General features: G+C 44.6%; 1 protein-coding gene across 3 annotated transcripts; it reads left to right on the top strand.

The window, feature by feature from the left end:
- The first annotated feature begins 68 nt into the window (after positions 1–68).
- Positions 69–20,821, top strand: LOC115198200 (E3 ubiquitin-protein ligase DTX4-like). 3 transcript variants are annotated; one of them, XM_029759964.1, is made up of 8 exons: positions 69–1,053; positions 1,252–1,466; positions 4,220–5,363; positions 16,425–16,486; positions 16,790–16,951; positions 17,236–17,618; positions 17,764–17,853; positions 18,006–20,821. In XM_029759964.1, exons 2-8 carry the CDS (start codon positions 1,259–1,261, stop codon positions 18,234–18,236), a joined length of 2,280 nt encoding a protein of 759 aa, XP_029615824.1. In that variant the 5' UTR covers positions 69–1,053; positions 1,252–1,258; the 3' UTR covers positions 18,237–20,821. The 3 variants fall into 3 exon arrangements, with proteins under 3 accessions (XP_029615824.1, XP_029615825.1, XP_029615826.1); XM_029759965.1 differs by having other exon boundaries at positions 70–575; XM_029759966.1 differs by having other exon boundaries at positions 71–1,053; positions 4,259–5,363.
- The last annotated feature ends 818 nt before the right edge of the window (positions 20,822–21,639 follow it).

Here is a 21,639-nt window from a genome sequence, read left to right as displayed (position 1 = left end):
AACACATTTAATCATGTCATTTATATATTATGTTTTATTATAGGGCTGTGACAATGGATGCTGCTTGCACATTATGCTTCCTTGTCCGCTCAGCCATGGGCGGAGTATTGGGCATTGCTTCTGGAATTTGATTGGTTACTTTACCTATAAACTGGGCGGGGTGAAACACTGGTCCAAGCATTCACGCCAACATTTAGTCAAATATTATTTTGCCGGGAGCACCCACGGAATTATTTCCAGTGGTCCTCTCATATAAATGCAACCCACTCATAAAACCAAGACACATCATGGACCAATTGCACGACCTGGCTATGCAAACCCAAATGCGCTTTCATAGAGATTCAAACAAATAGTCTAAACAAAGCTATTGCATTGAACGCCAGGGCAATTATATAACGCGAATCCGTGATTTTTCTCGCCACAAACGCCTTGGATTTGCAATACTAGGCTATCTTTTCTAACAGAACGAGATGGATAATCGCTAAACCGTAAAACCGAAAATACCATAGCCCACACTGGATTGGCTTTGATTGGAGGTAGCAGAAGGCGAACTAAAAGTAGGCTACCCGGCATTGGTAAATATGTCTATATTGATTTACTTTAGGCTATAGCCTACCTACAAATAAACCAATACGCCTAACATGTTAAGGGAATACAGTGGACTAAAGCTGTGGAACTCCTGACAGATGTTGGTCTTTTCAGTGACCAGTGGGCGCTCGCTGCATATCTGTTACATTGTATCTATTAAAATAATGCATACATATCGGGCACTTGTTACAGTAACCCACTTTATTAATGTTTGATGTATCCAAACTCAGTGCACCACCACCATAGCACATAGCATCTTCACACACCCAAATTGGATTGTGCCATATAAATGAGTTCAGTAGCCTAACATATACGTCATTTTTCTGCATACGGACCAAAATGCAAGGAACCTGCTTGTTTTTTTGCCCTTCTATATGAAAAACGATTCTAATGATTTATTGATTCGCTTGAACAAAGGAACGAAATATTGTTGTATGCTACCTGTACGGGATATCAACATGGAAGGTAGGCTGCACAGACAATAGGTAGCCTACCTATGACAGAGCTGCAATATTATAGTTAATATAAACAAATTTCGATAGCCTATCCTAGCTGGTAAATGTCTCAAGATGGATGCAGCTGCGCACGGAGATGTGTGTAAAATAGGACATTTCGAAAAAGAAAACCACCTAGACGCGTAATTTGTGCTATTTTCTTTTGCAGGAGTAGGATGTTACTAGCGTCGGCCGTGGTGGTATGGGAATGGCTGAACGAGCACGGGCGCTGGCGGCCTTACAGCCCAGCGGTCTCTCACCACATCGAGGCAGTCATCCGCAACGACCCACGGGGTGGTAGTGTTGTCTTAGGCCAGGTGGACACTCGCCTCTCGCCCTACATCGTCGACTTGCATTCCATGCACCAGTTCCGACAAGATACAGGTAAGACGAATGTGATTGACAGCCGTGACATAGGCCTATTTGTATTGAGGGAATATGAATTGGCCCTACGCTATTACAGTGTTATTACTGCAGTGAAACCGATGATGTGGCATACGACACAGCAATACAATAGCCTGCACTTCTAATTTAACTCATAAAACCCACATTTGGTTTCATGTTTTAAATAACAGCCTTTATGTTATTGTTTGATGCGACATCTTATGCAGACTAGGCTATAGCCTATGTGTGCATGCACGGTTGCAGACTGTTATTGTTCACTGAGATTTTTCAAGGCCTTGTTTGTTAACTGCAGTTGCCTCCATTATCCCAAACCGTTTTATTTTTATTTTTCTCTTGATCATGTGTTTTGAATTTTACAAAACATTATTTCACAAGATTCTGTCAGCATCATCACTGTTATCATATTTACATTATAGATCTGGATAACATGGTTAGGGGCTAAAGAGAAACCTAGCATAGAGATAAATAAAAAAATCGAAGAAAAAATAGAGAGGTAGCCAAATTGTGCTATTAATATCTTAAACTTCAACACTGAGTAGCCTGCATCACTTCCATGTTGCTACAAGCTGATTTTATGGTCCTTCTCTCCACATCTTGCAAGTGCAGTCCACTCTTGATAAATGCAAAGGCTTGGAATAGGCCTTTACATCATGCAGTAAACTGGAGCATGCTGGTATCTGGAAATAAATATCTGGAAATATATGGAAAGCAACTGAATTGGGCCTGGAAAACTGCATGCTTAAAAAGTTTGTTCTCATTAGGGAGTCTACTTATCATTAGGTCCATGCAATCTCATTCATTGTAATCTAAAAGGAAAAACTGATCCTAAATCAGTGCTCATATACTGAGACACTTGATGCATTACAGGCCCCTGGATTCTGCTATGTACATTGAATACATGTACAGTACGACTGGAGGGTGTTTCAGCTTCTGTGTTCACGACTTCAAAGGCTGTGAGCGTACAGTGTGCCAATACTCAGCGGTTAGTCACTGGTTGTAGTGTGTATATGGACATCTACAGTGTATGTAGGCCAAAGTTATGGATGAGCTGTTCAGGCCTCTCATTATGAGTATGCAAAACATGATCATGAATAACGGCGAGAAGGCCGAGGGGAAATTGGGGTCGATTTGCCCGCTTGTTTGTGTGGAGTTATACCACATTGGTCAGCAGTATGTTTTTGTTGGAAGCAGAGGGTACACACTATTTTATCACACAGTTATCATGACACATACCCATACCATGCAATCCTGGATTGGGTTCACAGTGCAACTGCAAGGCTCACATGATTTCTCATGAGCAGCACATTTCCAAATTAAATCTCTATAAAACTCCTGCATATACTCTACTCTCACCTATGACTGGCTATCTGAATAGAGAGGGTGAAGGTGAAATGCTATCTGAACCTTACTTCATCCCAACACTTTCCCTTATAGGCCTCTTATTAAGGCTGTTAATGCTCTTCTGTAGAATGGTACCGATTGTCTCAAGCCCTCCAGACTTTAGGTGCTGGCAAAGAGAGAAGTCTTCACACATTGAAGTGAGGAAAGTATGGGATAACACAAAGGGAAGAATTGTCACTTTGGCCAAGACCACCGCCCTCCTCTCAACTTTGGCTGACAAAAGCTTTTGTGCAGTCTGCCTGCTTCCCAGGCCGGGATAGCTGTGGGGAGAGAGGGGGTAGGCTTCCCTTGTCCCAAAACTAGAGAGAGAGATGAATTGCTGAAGTCTGAGGTCATTGAGAGAAGGGGGTAGTTGGGTTGAGTTCAGATTCAATTAAATAATTACTCTGTTGCATTCCAGGCATTGTTGTGTGTCTAGTATAGTCTCTAAATTGTAATAGACTATACTAAGTATGTATGTTTTTCAAGTATACTTTACAAACCCTATTGTTTTGAACAACATACTATATTGATATATTAATTATATTGCTTTGTGCCTTCTTAGTTGAAGCTTTAGTTTTCTATTGTCGCAGTTGTAAATGTGAACTTGTTCTCAACTGGCCTACCTGGTTAAATAAAGGTGAAATAAAAATAAATTAAAAAGCCCTTTTACACAATTTATTCTCCCAAAATGTAGTCTTCGTTAAAACAAGCAACCGTCATTCATTGTCTGCCAGTCATTCTCAATGTAATATTTTTGCAGGATTAGAAGTTATTTAAATCCCAGGTAATAGGTGAACAGTATGGACAGGGCTTTATTGAACATTCTCTGAGTTTAGTCTCTGGACTCCCTGGGAAAGCAAACATGACCAGCTCTGAGCCCGACCAAGGCCAGCGACCAATCACAATCCAGAACATGGTGTGCGGTTACCAAGGGAAAGCTGTTAGCCTGTTTGCCCAAATTCTTAGCGAGCACACACCTATATGTCAAATTTGCTGGTTGTGTAATCTGCTTGACTACAACAAATATTACAGCAGGGCCTACAGAACATTTAGCTCATGTAGCTCTGTTGGTCTTAGTCAACAACAAAGCCTTATTTAAAAAATGTATTCATGTTTTTCCTTTTCTTTTCTTAAACTTGAACTGGTCATATCAAATCACATAAAAGAAGAAACACAATCATGTCTAGAGATATGGCTAGAAACATACTAGTGATTTGTGTCAATGTACGTCTGTTAATGCAGTAGTGTAATAATACATGTTGTCAGTGTTGTGAACAGTGGGTGTGTGACAGTGTGTGGTTAGTTGACAGGTCTTCTGGAACAGGTCCTTCTTGTTCCCCTCTCTGTAGTTCTGTGGCGTGACCCTCGTCTTTCTACCGTTACCCCAGGTACCCTCAGACCGGTGCGCCGCAGCTTCTACGACCCGACGTCGGCGCCGGGTCAGGGCTGGCTGTGGGAGTGGGAGAACGACACAGGCTCGTGGACGGCCTACGACACAGAGGTGGGCATCGCCATCCAGGCGGCACGCGACCGCCAGCAGCCCTGGCTGGACCTGGCGCCGCTGGGATTCTGCTATCTTATCCACTTCCAGAGCATGACCCAGATCAACGGGCAGACGCAACGCTGCCGCCGCATCCAGCGCCGCTCTGACCTGGCTTACCCACTGGTTTCGGGTCCCCTTCCCAAGTCACACCACGCCTGGGGGCCCGGCCCCGGGGGACTGTTGGGGGTGTCCGGAGTAGGCATGGGGGTGGGGTTGAGCGGGATGGGGAACGGGAACGGTAGCGCCTACCCCAGCGGCGCCCTGCCAGCCTCCGCAATCACCTCCCTGGGCCAGCCCTGCGCCTGTCAGCAATGCATGCTGCTCCTAAGCGTCAAGGCGGGCGCCATGGCAACAGCCCACACCCTGGGCAGGAGGCCACCCCAGAACAAGCCTCCCAGCCCCAAACTGGGTGGGGGTTACTCGGCCATGGGGGGGTCCTACTCGCTGACCCTCCCCCGTCCCCCCTCCTCCATGGGCAGGTCCTTTCCTCCCCACAGGACGTCCGTAGGCGGGGCTAGCGGTGGCTTGGGGGTCGGAGGGGGCAGTGGCTTTGCCCACTCGCTCTCCCTCCTGGGTTCGGCCACCGCTGCCCTGTCCCTCTCCTCCACCCGGCCCCCTCCCCCGCCTCTACCCCCGCTTCCACCTCCTCCGCCTCCTCCGCCCTCCTCCATCTCCTCCAACAGTGCTACTCTTCCCCCCTCCTCTTCCTTCTTCATGGCATCCATGGCTTCCTCTGCCCCTCTGTCGATGCCCGCGCCCCCCCCTCCTCTCATCTCCACATCAGCTTCCTCCTGCACCCCCTCGCCCTCTGCCCGTGTCCTGGGGCCGGTGTCTTCAGCGGCGGCGGCCTGTGCCGCCCCCCTGCCTCCCCGTGCCAGCCTGGCTGGGCTGAGCCGACCTGCCCTCCAGCGCATCGCCATGGCCCAGTCCAGAGCCCTTATAGCCTCCGGGTGAGTCACTGCTCCAGCTGTTGCTATGTCACTACAATTCACTTAATATTACACCTTATCCTTTTATATGATCAATTATCCAGGTACTATCCCAATACTACACCTGTTCGGGCAGGGACCTCACTATACAACATTGTCACGATACTTACAGTAGGTAAACGATACAATTTGTGTCACGATTTATCACCATTCTATATGCACTTCGATTTGATACTGCGATTTTATTGCAATTCGATGTTCCAAACATATTGCTCACTGTATGTCTGCTGCAGAGGGACAAGAGAGAGCCATAATAACATGAGTTTTGATCAGTCATGTACATAAAAGTGCTGAAAACATATTGGCTCACCATTAAAAAAGAAGATATTGGCCAAGTTATAGGAGGAGAAATACTCAAGTTTTGGTGCAAGCACAGCCGACTACCACTAGTGAATGTTTTTTTTACTGTTGTTGAGAATCGATACTTGAAGTCACAGAATCAGTATATTATCATTAAAATCAATAGACATGGGAACACTGCTTGTCTTGTTATTACATATTGAATGGCTCTTCAGAGAATCTCCATTGAACATGCATTTTACTACAGAACTAGGCTTAACCCATCTCTGGGAAGTCGTCCCAAAGAGTTTTGCCAAGTATTCTTTCTGAAGACAAGGGCCTTTCAGTGTTGAGAATGAGATTCAATAGTGTGATGTACCCTATGCAATGGGTAATCCCATCATGATACACGGTCGACTAACCCAACGTACGGACTTGCCTCTCGCAGATAAACACGACACGAGGTAAGAAAAATGAGGAATTGCAAGGAATTTATACATTTTGATCTGAAGCGTTTCCGCTAGCGTAGACATGCCTCCATAATCACTGCCCATATCTGACATAAACAGTTCATTAGAATTCATAAGCCTTTAATCCTTATGGCAAATTCTGTTAGCCTGTTCATTTCCGTGTGAAAGCAACACCCAAACAACGTAGTCATATAAAGAATGCCGCATTTTCACAAGCGTCACTCAGATTTGATTCACACAGTTAGAATGTGAGGGACAGGAGGGGGGTGGAGGAGGGAGTGGGGAGATACTGACATCTTCCCTAACACACACAGCTCCCAGGCCTATTCTCATTCTTACAGGCCCCTCTACCCCTGTTAGTGTGAGTATGTCAGGGTGCGGTCACCGCGGCAACCATTGTGGTCAGAGCCGAGGCCTGGTTCCCATTTACAAAACAATGTTGGGACATGGGCAGAGGCAGGGGGTTCTCAGGGCAGGGGGTATGGGGAGATCCCAACGTTGTAGCGACTGGCCCAAGTATTACCCTGAGAAACGGACGCTGCGTGACTGTCCTGTGGTATTGGTTGGGGAGTTGGCCCTGAGAGTGAATGTGACATTGATGGGGGTAATATGGAGACATGAGACTTGTTGATAAGGGACATTTGGTTGAGGAGGGAGTGGGAAGGGGAGGGGGGTTGTCAGAGCCATACGTCTCCAGTCTTGGAGACACAAAGCAGCGTCTCAGTTTGAGATGTGTTCCTGGTGCCTGAGGGGCTTGGTTTAGACAACTACCATGTTGCTTTCACCAATGCCATCTTTTCAGATTGACAAGGGGCCATTGAGAAGTGTCTAGGGGTAGGGACTTAGGGTCATGTCATACTGGTAAATGCTATAATGAGCCACTACCCAGTACTCAAGCATGTGTAGATGGGAAAGGATAGGAGAGACAGGTTTAAGCTCCACCTTCTTCCATATCACTTTTGCATGTGCCATATTACCTGTCTAATTTTTTCAAATCTGTGGGTAGGGGTAAGGGGTGATTTGGGATTGAGTGCAAGATACTGTGTGGTATGGGATCCTGGCAAAGGACAACCTAGGTTGTTTTTAAAGTGAGGTAGCAGATACTTAGGTAATACATACATGCAAATAGATGAGTTGTCACCTGAGGATAGGCCCACAGGGCGAGTATCAATATTGACATAGTTACTGGTGGTGTTTGAAGGAATGTGTTATTGTGAGAAGAGTGACAGTGTAGCAATGATCTCCTCTTAGCACTACAGGGCACTTTTTGCTGAGTGACCAACTCACTGGGAAGAGCTAAGACTTCTTTTTATTTTACCTTTATTTAACTAGGGAAGCCAGTTAAGAACAAATTCTTATTTACAATGACGGCCTACCCTAACCCGGACGACGCTGGGCCAATTGTGAGCCACCCTATGGGACTCCCAATCACGACCGGTTGTGATACAGCCTGGAATCGAAACAGGGTCTATAGTGACACCTCTAGCACTGAGATGCAGTGTCTTAGACCGCTGCGCCACTCGGGAGCCCCAAACTCTAATTGAACTATACCAGACAGACAGTAGCTGAAGTCTGGTGTCAGAGGCTGAGAGATGTATTCGTGGGCTTGTGGAGGGCCGGCTATTTGCGGACGCCTAGTTTGTTTCACAAGAATCACTGATCACTGCTTATTAATTAATTTTCAATTCTATTTTTTTGTGAAGGACATATAGTTTAACGAGAGGGCAGTACCAGACAGTTTCAGGCCTATTTTGTGGGGGGAAAATGTGATTTCCAAAATAATAAACTGATTACCAACAATGACGAGACAGCCTACAGGGAGGAGGTGAGGGCCCTGGGAGTTTGGTGCCAGGAAAAGGACCACTCACTCAACGTCAACAAAACAAAGGAGCTGATTGTGGACTTCAGGAAACAGCAGAGGGAGTACTCCCCTATCCACATTGACTGGACTGCAGTGGAGAAGATGGAAAGCTTCAAGTTCCTCGGCGTACACATCACTGACAAACTGAAATGATCCACCCACACAGACACTGTGGTGAAGAAGGCGCAACAAAGCCTCTTCAACCTCAGGATGCTGAAGGAATTTGGCTTGGCACCTAAAACCCTCACAAACCTTTACAGATGCACATTTGAGTGCATCCTGTCGGGCTGTATCACCGCCTGGTACGGCAATTGCACCTGCCCTCCAGGACACCTACAGCACCCGATGTCACAGGAAGGCCAAAAAGATAATCAAGGACAACAACCAATCGAGCCACAGCCTGTTCACCCCGCTATCATCTAGAAGGCGATTCAGTACAGGTACATCAAAGCTGGGACCGAAGAGACTGTAAAACAGCTTCTATCTCAAGGCATCAGACTGTTAAATAGCCATCACTAGCACATTAGAGGCTGCTGCCCTATATACATAGACTTGAAATCACTGACCACTTAATAATGGAACACTAGTCACTTTAATAAGGTTTACATATTTATATTCTGTATTCTATTCTATTCTACTGTATTTTAGTCTATGCCGCTCCGATATTTCTCTTCCAAATATTGATATATTCTTAATTCCATTCCTTTACTTTAGATTTGTGTATATTGTGTATATTGTTGTGAAATTGTTAGATATTACTTGTTAGATGTTACTGCACTGTTGGAGCTAGAAACACTCGCTACACCCGCAATAACATCTGCTAAACACGTGTGTGTGACTAATAACGTTTGATTTGAGGGACAAATTCGAAGTGCTTCCAGGACTAGGCTTAATCTGTGTCCAGGACACCGGCCCAATACGTTTAATTGATTAATGCATTCAACACTTCATAGCATAGTTGTAGACTCTGTTCACGATTGTTTGGCAAGTTTTCCTTTGAAAAAAGTGAAGTGTGTGAGGGCAGGCGTTGGGAGACGACAAGCAAGTACAGGGAGGGAATATTTAATAAATAACCGACATGAAACAAAACAAGGACAGCGTCTGGACAGGGAACAAAACAACATTAATGCTGACATGAGGATGAAACTGAGGAATAGACAGATATAAGGGATGTAATCAATAAGTGATGGAGTATAGGTGAGTTCAATGAAGCGCTGATGCGCGTAATGATGGTGACAGGTGTGCGTAATGATGGGCCGCCTGGCGCCCTTGAGCGCCAGAGAGGGGTAGCGGGAGCAGGCGTGACAGTACCCCCCCTCTAGGTGCGCCAGCCGGCGTCCCACCTGGGCGAGCCTGACAGGTCGACTGAGGCATGGGAGCTGGCTGAGGCGTGGAAGCCCGACGAGCCGGCTGAGGCGTGGGATGGGAGCCTGCCAAGCCAAATGAGGCAAGAAAACCTCTCAAGCCAGCCAAGGCACCCCTGGTTCCTTTGGCAGCGGCACCCGGACCTGACATCACCAACAAAAAAACAAGAAACAAAAAACTCCCTGATGCTTCCAGTATTGTGGTGTCAGCATTCTGTGATAACAAATGCTGGGATACGAGAAGCATGTACAGGGAGTGAATATTTAATAAATAAACGACATGAAACAAAACAAGGACTGGACAGGGGCAACAAAACTACATTAATGCTGACACTGGATGAAACTGAGGAATAGACAGATATAGGGGAGGCAATCAATAAGTGATGGATTTCAGGTGATTCCAATGAACCGATGATGCGCGTAACGATGGTGATAGTTGTGCGTAATGATGGGCCGCTTGGCACCTTCGAGCGCCAGAGAGGGGGAGCAGGGGGCAGGCGTGACAAAATGAGTGGGTGGGGCATGGTCAGCCACGTCAAGAGATTAACCCATGACGTTACAGGGTCAACCCCTTTCTCCCCTGTCATGTGTGTGCATGTCAGTGGTCCAGGCACAGTGTTCCTGGCAATTGTGTGTGTATTTCCAGGTATCTGTGAACCAGACAGTTGTTTTAGGATCTGACCCACAACACATGATTTTAGAGCTTGTGGGTGTATATGTTTCCTATGGCCAGGCTGTGTGTGACTATTCTTGTCATATAATTTCTAGAGCTCCAGGGATCAAACAAACGTGACTAAACAACATAGTTAACTTCCAAGTCCCAACTCCTCCTCACCTTTTCGCTCTCCCTCCCCTCCTTCACTCTTTTCCTCTCCCCTCCACCCGTTCTCCATCCTTCCGTATCTCACACCTTGCAGGTTCGCTCCCTGGCATGAGTGTGTTCCCCAATGTGTTTATATCTACAAATCTAGTTCACAAGGTGCTGTTTCATTCAAACATTCGTCAACACCGTAATATCCCTGAGAGAACCATGGGGATAGATAACCCAGACAGTCACTTGTTTACCATGCAGGAGGGTGAGGGTGGTGACCCAATGAACTGCATGGTGTTTCCCTATTGGTCAGCCAACTTAGGGGATGACACTAGACAGGTCCTGTGGAGGGATGGGGTCATTTTCTTTAGACCAACATTTTTAAAGAGGGACTGATGGGGGTGTAACTGGTTCTAAATGTGCAGATGAGGAATATCTCTGTTGAGGAATTGACCTTGGGTATGGTGGATGGTAATGTATATTCAACGAATGATCCACAGTTGGTCAGTGCAGTGTTGTCTTTAAAAACAGAAAGATGCTAAGAAATATCCAAGTTGCTGGGCTAACAGTACGTTTCAGTACCTATTTAAATTAATTTGCATATGTGGATGAACCATGATTGGACTTTGGTTAATGTAGCATTTTTCCGATTCACATCTTAGGTTTTATGTGGGTGGGGTAAACGTTACAAGGAAGTACTTTCAGTTAACCTCTTAAGGATCTCTACAGATCGGTGTCCCAACCTCGGGAAGGTGGAGCTAATGTGCGCTAATGTGATTAGCATGACGTTGTAAGTAACAAGAACATTTCCCAGGACATAAATATCTGATATGGGCAGAAAGCTTAAATTCGTGTTAATCTAACTGCACTGTCCAATTTACAGTAGCTATTACAGTGAAAGAATACTGTGCTAGACGAACCATCAAACAAGCAAAGCGTCAATACAGGATTAAGATTGAATCCTACTACACTGGCTCAGACGCTCGTCGGATGTGGCAGGGCTTGAAAACTATTACGAACTACAAAGATGTGAGCTGCCCAGTGACGCGAGCCTACCAGACGAGCTAAATACCTTTATGCTCGCTTCGAGGCAAGCAACACTGAAGCATGCACGAGAGCACTAGCTGTTCTGGATGACTGTGTGATAACTCTCTCAGTAGCCGATGTGAACAAAACCTTTAAACAGGTCAACATTCCCAAAGCCGCTGGGCCAGACAGATTACCAGGACGTGTACTCAAAGCATGCGCGGACCAACTGTCAAGTGTCTTCACTGACATTTTCAACCTCTCCCTGACCGAGTCTGTAATACCTACATGTTTCAAGCAGACCACCATAGTCCCTGTGCCCAAGGAAGCGAAGGTAACCTGCCTAAATGATTACCGCCCTGTGGCTCTTATGTCGGTAGCCATGAAGTGCTTTGAAAGGCTGGTCATGGCACACATCAACAGCATCCTCCCGGACACCCTAGACCCACTCCAATTTGCATACCGCCCCAACAGATCCACAGATGACGCAATCTCAATCGCACTCCACACTGCCCTTTCTCACCTGGAGAAAAGGAACACCTATGTGAGAATGCTGGTCATTGACTACAGCTCAGCGTTCAACACCATAGTGCCCAGGAAGCTTATCACTAAGCTAAGGACTCTGGGACTAAACACCTACCTCTGCAGCTGGATCCTGGACTTCTTGACGGGCTGCCCCCAGGTGGTAAGAGTAGACAACAACACGTCTGCCACACTGATCCTAACACTGGGGCCCCTCAGGGGTGCGTACTTAGTCCCCTCCTGTATTCCCTGTTCACCCACCACTGCATGGCCAAACACGACTCCAACACCATCATTAAGTTTGCTGACGACACAACAGTGGTAGGCCTGATCACCGACAACGATGAGACAGCCTATAGGGAGGAGGTTAGAGAACTGACAGTGTGGTGCCAGGACAACAGCCTCTCCCTCAATGTGAGCAAGACAAAGGAGCTGATCTTGGACTACAGGAAAGGTGGGCCGAACAGGCCCCCATTAACATCGACGGGGCACCAATGAACTATCATGGTCCAAACATACCAAGACAGTTGTGAAGAGGGCACGACAAAACCTTTTCCCCCTCAGGAGACTGAAAGATTGGGCATGGGTCCCCAGATCCTCAAAAGGTTCTACAGCTGCACCATTGAGAGCATCCTGACCAGATGCATCACCGCCTGGTATGTCAACTGCTCGGCATCTGACCGTAAGGTGCTACAGAGGGTAGTGCGAACGGCCCAGTACATCACTGGGGCCAAGCTTCCTGCCATCCAGGACCTATACAATAGGCGGCGTCAGAGGAAAGTAGAGGTCGACCGATTATGTTTTTTTTTTTTCAACGCCGATACCGATTATTGGAGGCCCAAAAAAGCCGCTACCGATTAATCGGCCGATTTTAAAAAATGTATTTCTTTGTAATAATGACAGTTACAACAATACTGAATGAACACTTATTTTAACTTAATATAATACATCAATAAAATCAATTTAGCCTCAAATAAATAATGAAACATGTTCAATTTGGTTTAAATAATGCAAAAACAAAGTGTTGGAGAAGAAAGTAAAAGTGCAATATGTGCCATGTAAGAAAGCTAAACTCATAATAATGAAAGTCTTCTTTCTTTTCTATAAGGCATAAGGTTTGTAAATGAATTCCTCATTGTGATTAGTGCTGTCCAGTAAGTTCCTTGCTCAGAACATGAGAACATATGAAAGCTGGTGGTTCCTTTTAACATGAGTCTTCAATATTCCCAGGTAAGAAATTTTAGGTTGTAGTTATTATAGGAATTATAGGACTATTTCTCTCTATACGATTTGTATTTCATATACCTTTGACTATTGGATGTTCTTATAGGCCCTTTAGTATTGCCAGTGAAACAGTATAGCTTACGTCCCTCTCCTCGCTCCTACCTGGGCTCGAACCAGGAACACATCGACAACAGCCACCCTCGAAGCAGCGTTACCCATGTAGAGCAAGGGGAAAAACTACTCCAAGTCTCAGAGCGAGTGACGTTTGAAATGCTATTAGCGCGTACCCTGCTAAGCTAGCCATTTCACATCGGTTACACCAGAACCGTTCTGGAATTTTATCTAACGGGTGGCATCCCTAAGTCTAAATATTCCTGTTACATTGCACAACCTTCAATGTTATGTCATAATTACGTAAAATTCTGGCAAATTAGTTCGCAACAAGCCAGGCGGCCCAAACTGTTGCATATACCCTGACTCTGCGTGCAATGAACGCAAAATGACACATTTTCACCTGGTTAATATTGCCTGCTAACCTGAATTTCTTTTAGCTAAATATGCAGGTTTAAAAATATATACTTCTGTGTATTGATTTTAAGAAAGGCATTGATGTTTATGGTTAGGTACAGTTGTGCAACGATTGTGCTTTTTTCGCAAATGCGCTTTTGTTAAATCATCCCCCGTTTGGCGAAGTCGGCTGTCTTTGTTAGGAAGAAATAGTCTTCACAATTCGCAACGAGCCAGGCGGCCCAAACTGCTGCATATACCCTGACTCTGTTTGCAAGAGAAGTGACACATTTTCCCTAGTTAAAAGAAATTCATGTTAGCAGGCAATATTAACTAAATATGCTGGTTTAAAAATATATACTTGTGTATTGATTTTATGAATGGCATTGATGTTTATGGTTGGAGCAACGTGTACCTAAGCGATTATATGCAACGCAGGACAGGCTAGATAAACTAGTAATATCATCAACCATGTGTAGTTAACTGGTGATTATGATTGATTGATTGTTTTTTATAAGATAAGTTTAATGCTAGCTAGCAACTTACCTTGGCTTCTTACTGCATTCGCGTAACAGGCAGGCTCCTCATGGAGTGCAATGTAAAGCAGGTGGTTAGAGCGTTGGACTAGTTAACCGTAAGGTTGCAAGATTTATTCCCCTAGCTGTCAAGGTAAAAATCTGTCGTTCTGCCCCTGAACAAGGCAGTTAACCCACCGTTCCTAGGCCGTCATTGAAAATAAGAATGTGTTCTTAACTGACTTGCCTAGTTAAATAAAGGTCTAAAAAATAAATAAATAAATAAATGGCCAAATCGGCATCCAAAAATACCGATTTCCGATTGTTATGAAAACTTGAAATCGGCCCTAATTAATCGGCCATTATGATTAATCGGTCGACCTCTAGAGGAAAGCCCATAAAATTATCAGAGACTCCGGTACCGCACTGCAAGCGGTACCGGAGCGCCAAGTCTAGGACCAAAAGGCTTCTCAACAGCTTCTACCCCCAAGCCATTAGACTGCTGAACAATTCATAAAAATCGCCACCGAACAATTTGCCATTGACTGCTACTCGCTGCTGCTACTCGCTGTTTGTTACCTATGCATTGTCACTGCGCCCCCACCTACATGTACAGATTACCTCAACTAGCCTGTACCACTGCACACTGACTCGGTACCAGTGAACCCTGTATATAGCCTTATTATTGTTATTCTTATTGTGTTACTTTTTATTATTACTTTTTATTTTAGCCTACTTGGTAAATATTTTCCTCTTCTTGAACTGCACTGTTGGTTAAGGGCTTGTAAGTAAGCATTTCACTGTAAAGTCTACACTTGTTGTATTCGGCGCATGTGGCAAATAAAGTTTGATTTGATATGCAATAGTTCATTGGATCAGTCTAAAACTTTGCAGATACACTGCTGCCATCTAGTGGCCAACGTCTAAATTGCGCCTGGGTTAGAATAATTTGTTATGGCCTTTCTCTTGCATTTCAAAGATGATGGTACAAAAAAACGCATGTTTTTTTCTTTGTATTATTTTTTACCAGATCTAATGTGTTATATTCTTTTACATTTATTTCACATTACCACAAACTTCAAAGTGTTTCCATTCAAATGGTATCAAGAATATGCATATCCTTGCTTCAGGTCCTGAGCTACAGGCAGTTAGATTTGGGTATGTCATTTTAGGCAAAAATGGGGGGAAAAGGGGCGGATCCTTATTAATCACCCGAGACCAATCCCAGTCCCTGCTTCACGTCATGTACTATCCCTCAGTGAAACGCCACAGCATTGCCTAGAGGGTTAGTGTCGAGGGTTAGAGGGTGTGACCCCAGCTAATGTCATTACTACAGTATGCGCTGGTGTCTGTCTGCCGTACGGCGACCTTGCACGGTGATGTGCTAATTGACAGGTAATCTCAGTGTGGTGACATCAACAGATGTAAACAGGTGGATTATCCCTATAAGTGCCAGAGGAATAAGATGGGACAATCATACACCTACTGACTGATCTAGAGAGGAGAGAGAGACTGGAGAGAGAGACTGGAGAGAGAGACTGGAGCAGGGAGATACAGCGTATCTGAGGTTAACAAGGATTTATTCTTTAGATTTGGAAAGGAGAAGGAAGATAGAATTGAGAAAGATTAAAGCTTGGAGAAAGCATCTTTGGGATAAAACATTTATTCGTAGCTGAGGGGTTTTGCAGATTCAGCTGAGAAACAAACTCCACAATCAAAGTCAAGATGACCATAATCAAATTCAACGCAAAGTGAGTATGGTTTCGGATTGGATTATACTGCGAATAATGTGGAGTCTCATCATGAGAATGATACAGCACAGCAGTCTTTCAGTTGTCCCACAGAGAAGACCGTAGGGAATGATGTGCAATTTCAATCCTGGCTATTGAATTCTGTTTCAATTTCTGTCAGTTATATTGGGCATGGAATTTTTCTATAGGAGTGATATTCCATTTCTGAGGTGATTGGAATTAAGATGAAATTGACCAACGGGCCAACTCTGCTGACACCAAAGGGTTCTATTTCCTGTTGATAAATATTCAGACGTTTCACAACCTTCTATGTACTGAACAATAAAGCAGTGCTGGCTCAGGTTAGGGTTGTTGTTTTCAGCCAGGGCTTAGACAACTAGGGGAGTCCTGGTTGGCGCAGTGACATGTGAACATGGTGCTATTCTAGTCCATGAGCCACTTAGCCATTGTGTCTAAAACGTGACTTGGTAAAAGCTCTTTGACTTACAAGATGTGACCCTTGACACAGCAAACAGCAGACGCTATGGTCACCTGTGTGTTTCCCACCTGCAGTTTACCTATGACACAGCAATTAGTGTGCCTAATCCTAATCCAAATGTGTGTGATTGTGTGTGGTGTGTGTTTGTGTCTGCTAGGTGTGTGTGTGTGTTACGAAGTGGTGTTTTGACCCTAGTGTGTGTTTTGTATTTCAGAGTCCCAACGGTTCCTGTGAAGAACCTCAATGGATCCAGCCCTGTCCACCCTGCATTGGCAGGTAGGAACAGTCATTAAAACACTATCAAAACAATATAAACAACAAGCCTAGTTTCTTAGTTGAGCTATTAAGGAAATGCCAGTGTCCAAATTCATTTTCGCTCTTAGTTGCTAGGCCTATCAACGGTCACTTTATCTAACAATGATAGACAGTGTTACAGAGAATCAGGCTTCATTTCTTAATGAATGTGACCCACATATGGTCAATGAGAGTAGCTTCTGATGGATGAGATTGTGTCTAAACAGTGTCAATAGATGGTGATGGAGAAGTGGTCTCACTGCTCCTTCTGCTGGTTGTCTTTAGGTATTACAGGGATCCTGATGAGCGCCGCAGGACTTCCTGTCTGTCTGACCCGACCCCCCAAGCTGGTGCTCCACCCTCCGCCCGTCAGCAAGAGTGACATCAAGCCCGTTCCCGGCCTCGGCCACTGCTGCCGCAAGACCACCAAGAAGCAGGCTCGCAAAGGTGGGTGTAACACACACACACACACACACACACAGACACACAGACACACATAGAGACAGATACGCACGCACACACACACACACACACACACACACACACACACACACACACACACACACACACACACACACACACACACACACACACAGAGACACATAGAGAGACAGACAGACATGCACACACACACACACACACACACACACACACACACACACACACAGTCAGACACCAGCATAGGAAATTTGTGAAAATCTCTCTCTCATCCATTCCTCCCTTTCTCTCAGGCAAGACCCCTGAGGAAGTAGTGAAGAGGTACCTTCAGAAGGTCCGCAGCCCCCCAGAGGAGGACTGCACTATCTGCATGGAGGCCCTGCCTGGGCCCTCGGGCTACAAAGGCCCCGGTGTTGGGGGCATCCAGCGGGCAGAGTCGGTGGGTCGCCTGGCTCAGTGTGGGCACCAGTACCACCTACAGTGTCTGGTGGCCATGTACAACAATGGCAACAAGGATGGCAGCCTTCAGTGCCCCACCTGCAAGACCATCTACGGCGTGAAGACGGGCAACCAGCCGCCTGGCAAGATGGAGTACCACGTTATCCCCCATTCGCTGCCCGGCCACCCCGACTGCAAGACCATCCGCATCATCTATAACATCCCGCCAGGCATCCAGGTAACAGCCTTATTGCTTATCCACATCTGATGTTCTGTAAATCATGATGTTGACCATCATTTTCAATTCACTCTTTAGTACTTAGGAAGAACTAATGTACATGTCACTTGTTTACATTCTAATCATGACCTTTCACCTTTCCCAGGGCCCTGAGCACCCGAACCCAGGCAAGCCCTTCACCGCCCGGGGATTCCCCCGACACTGCTACCTCCCTGACAGCGAGAAGGGACGCAAGGTAAACACCAGCCTACTTCCTGTTTAATGTTTAACTTCTTGATTACTAGTTTACCCAGTTGTACCGGTTTGATGTGGATGAAATGACTGGACTATGTGGCTAACTAATTTCCTCCTTCTCTCTCTCTCACTCCGTCTCTTTCTCCCCCCCAGGTACTGAGGCTGCTGCTGGTGGCGTGGGACCGGCGGCTCATCTTCTCAGTGGGCACATCCAGCACCACGGGCGAGTCGGACACAGTCATCTGGAACGAGGTGCACCACAAGACGGAGTTCGGCTCCAACCTGACGGGACACGGCTACCCCGACCCAGGCCACCTGGACAACGTCCTGGAGGAGCTTAAGGCCCAGGGGATCACCGAGGAGGAGTGCCTACCCAGAGACTGAGCTAAAGACGGGCCGATGGGCAAACAGCAACAGAGAGACTTGTCCGACACTGGAGGGCAGAGCTAAGACAATGAACATACAGAGTCAGAGAGACAAAGGAACGGAGAGGGGGAGTCATAGACATATGAATATGTTTTAAAAAAGACAAGTGCAGAAATGAACACAGACGGTACAAATTGTGACACCCACAGAAACAGACAGCCTGAAAGACAGCATACGAGAAGAAATGAATGAACCGATGAGCCAAAAAAAGAACCAACGGGACATAAAACAAATAGAGAAACAGACAAATAGACTTTCTGGCTGTAGTTTGTAGAGAAGCTAACTGAGGTACGACATTAGAAACCCTCTGATACAGGTGGGCTGTGGGTCGGTTCCACTGCATGGGTCAGTTGTATGATGGAATGTATATATCTTTTTTCTGCTACGTTAATGGGGCTGTCACAAAATGTCATTCAGTGACAGGTTTGATGCCACAGTGCACATGCAATTCAGTGTTGGACAGAAGTTGTCGTTTAGACCCTGAGAGTTCGACAAGAATGTACTGAATCTTAATTGGTCCATTTGAATTCAATGGTGTACCAAGTTTACCAGAGCGGCTGTAAGTGGTAGGATGAGTGCTAAAAATGGGTATTAAAGGGAATATGCTTAATAGGGTATTGAATGGAAGAGGGCAAGAGAGAATACTAGGCTTAAAGTATTAGACCTTTGGCAGCATAGTAACAAATCTCTCGTTACAGAAAACATAACCTAACATAGCAGGCTTAAAAGAATCGTCTGAGCGGCGTTTCTTTCTTTCTAGTCCTGACAAGAAAATAAAAAAATGTTAGGGGATTTTCTCTTCTGAATCTGCAATGTTTAACCAATCCAGTAAATGTGGAGGAGTTGAGATGGAGCGTCACCAAAGACGGTTAGCTCTGTGATGTCGCCTCGTTAATGTCCAAAAGAAGAAGTCGTCTCTATTTCCATTTGCTATGAAAACCGGATGCATCCGGTTGAACCTACCCACTGAGGGTGCAGAAAACTTTATAGAGAACGTTCAAAATATCTCAAGTTTATGACTGGATATGTGTGAGCATGAGTGTTTACTGCCCTCTAGTGGTACTTATCGAAAATACATTCCCTTTTCCTCTAGGTTCTTATCGGTATTTTATTAATTGCTGTACCATTTGGAAAATGCATTGTTGTACATTTTAAATAGTTGATATATATTGGCTCAGTTGAGTTGAGTATCATTTTTACATTCCATTTTGTTCTTAATTTTTAACATTGTACGTTGTCTATTTGATTGCCAGAGCATTATTTTCTATATGTGGCATTGTAAGGAGATGTGTCAAGCTTGAGTCTTCTCGGGAGGGCTCCTGAGTATTACGAGCCACTATGTGTGTGTTCAAAAAATTTCACTGGACATCGATTTTAGACTCATCCGTTGCCAATCAATATTAATGATTTGGGAACCCTATTGATGGGGTGGGTGAGTCTAAATGTACAAAATAAGAGTCCTCCTCAGACCATGGGTGCATCTCAATAGTCTTGTGTAGCTTCCTCTCTTATTCTTTCATGTCAATTCAGATGAAGGAACAGGAATGGAAAAAAGGCCCCTATAGACAGTTGAGTCAGAAATAAAGCTATGATTGGACCTGCCACCAGAGGTCAGATTTGCACTGCGCAGGGCATACTCTCTTTTTTCCTTCAGTCAAAAGGAAACACGGAAAGTTAGATATAACAGTTAAAACTACTTTGGGTTTCATTGTATTTTCTTTGTTTTGGACAATGTTGGCACCATTGGCAGCTCTAAGGAAAGCAAACCTTCTATTGTTTTTGCCATAACGAGGTACAATTTGAAAGATTTGCTCTGTCGTCAATCTAATCTGTGGTCAAACGGTCCAGTCGGTTTTGTGTTAGGTCCATGACGGACCTGCTTATAAAGCGATACTGTTGACAATATTTATCAGTATGTGTTAACATACAATGTTAGGCCAACATTTATACTTTCTGTATGCACTGGATTTATGTGTTAATGTACACGACTTAAAACCATTAAACCATTTTTAAAGGTACGAGTATAACATAGCTGTACACTTAATACCTCCTTTATTTAATGTGCTCTCTATTTTTTAATCATTTGTATCAAATTGTTCAGTTCAAATAATTCAAAACCACTATTTTTTCACTTTGAGGTATTGTTTAGCCACATTTAAAGCTGTGTGACTACATGAAAACTACATACCCATTCTACTTTGTGATTAGGGGTACATGCATTTGGTACCTTGTAATTCTTTCGATGACTCCTGCAGCTGGATTGGGAAATGTAGGACTTTATGTAGTCAGTCATGTTTTATGTCAGTTCTTGCAATGCTCAGTTTGGTACTTATCATTTTCTTTCCCAGGCACATGTCTGTCAATGGGAATGAAACAATGATTGAAGGCTCATTCACACTTTGTATAAAACCTCTGTAAAAGTTGTAATGGCGAGAACGACTGACGTGGAGACATCTATGATGGCAGAGAAAGTAGTAACATGTATAAAAGTAAAAAAGATTTGAAGTAACCGTGGGACTATTAAATTAACATGACTATAATGATAACGGTGTTGGTGTTTTTAAACGTGTGGATGTGTGACATTAAGGGGTTCCCTACTGCCCAGGGCAAGTAAACTAAGCAGTTGGTAAAGGCGTGCAATTATTTTACTGAAACAACCAAACTGCAAGAATTCCAGTAGCCTTAACCTGAACTCTCTGCTTCCTCACCATTGTTAAAGTGAAAGATGGCCAATTTATGGCGTTTCTGCGTGTAAACGTGTTTGGGCAAGTGACCATTTTCAGGCAACCAAAAAATATTCCTGATTTGCCTGATGGAAAGTGCCTTTCAGAATACAGTAACCACCCCACCATTGTTTTCGCATTTATGCATTTTTTTTTTACAACGAATACAGTCATTCTATTAGGTTCTTCTTCAGATTAGTTACAGTCTATTGGTTCAGTCTAACCATGCGAAACCACGAGGGACAGTTCATCTCTAGATTAGTCTATGCTCTGGATTAGTTGTCTGGATTATGTCCACTTTAACGAATGAGAAAAGCCATATACAGTAGTGTGAGTAGCCTATTAGATTAAACAATGACTGTTGAATTTCTGCTCTTCTTTTAGTTGCTAGGCAAATGTGTAGCACAGTAGCCAACACACCTACTAGCATTTCACAGTCTTTGTAGACTACCAGTCAGTTGCTATATATCACTGTATGGTTATGAGAGGGCTTTTGTGCCACAAAGTGCAATTTCTGGCCAATTAAGTCCAATTTCTGATTAGGTTTTGATCTATTTGACAGGCTCGAGCTGCTTGAATACATTTGCGGACATGCAGACGGTCAAGAGGTATAAGTAGATTAACATTGTCTGTGTCTG

This window comes from Salmo trutta, chromosome 8 (genome assembly GCF_901001165.1).
Source record: "Salmo trutta chromosome 8, fSalTru1.1, whole genome shotgun sequence".
In the NCBI taxonomy this organism is placed as follows: Eukaryota; Metazoa; Chordata; class Actinopteri; order Salmoniformes; family Salmonidae; genus Salmo; species Salmo trutta.
Note: the sequence above shows the minus strand (reverse complement) of the source record. Positions and strands in the feature narration are given on the sequence as shown.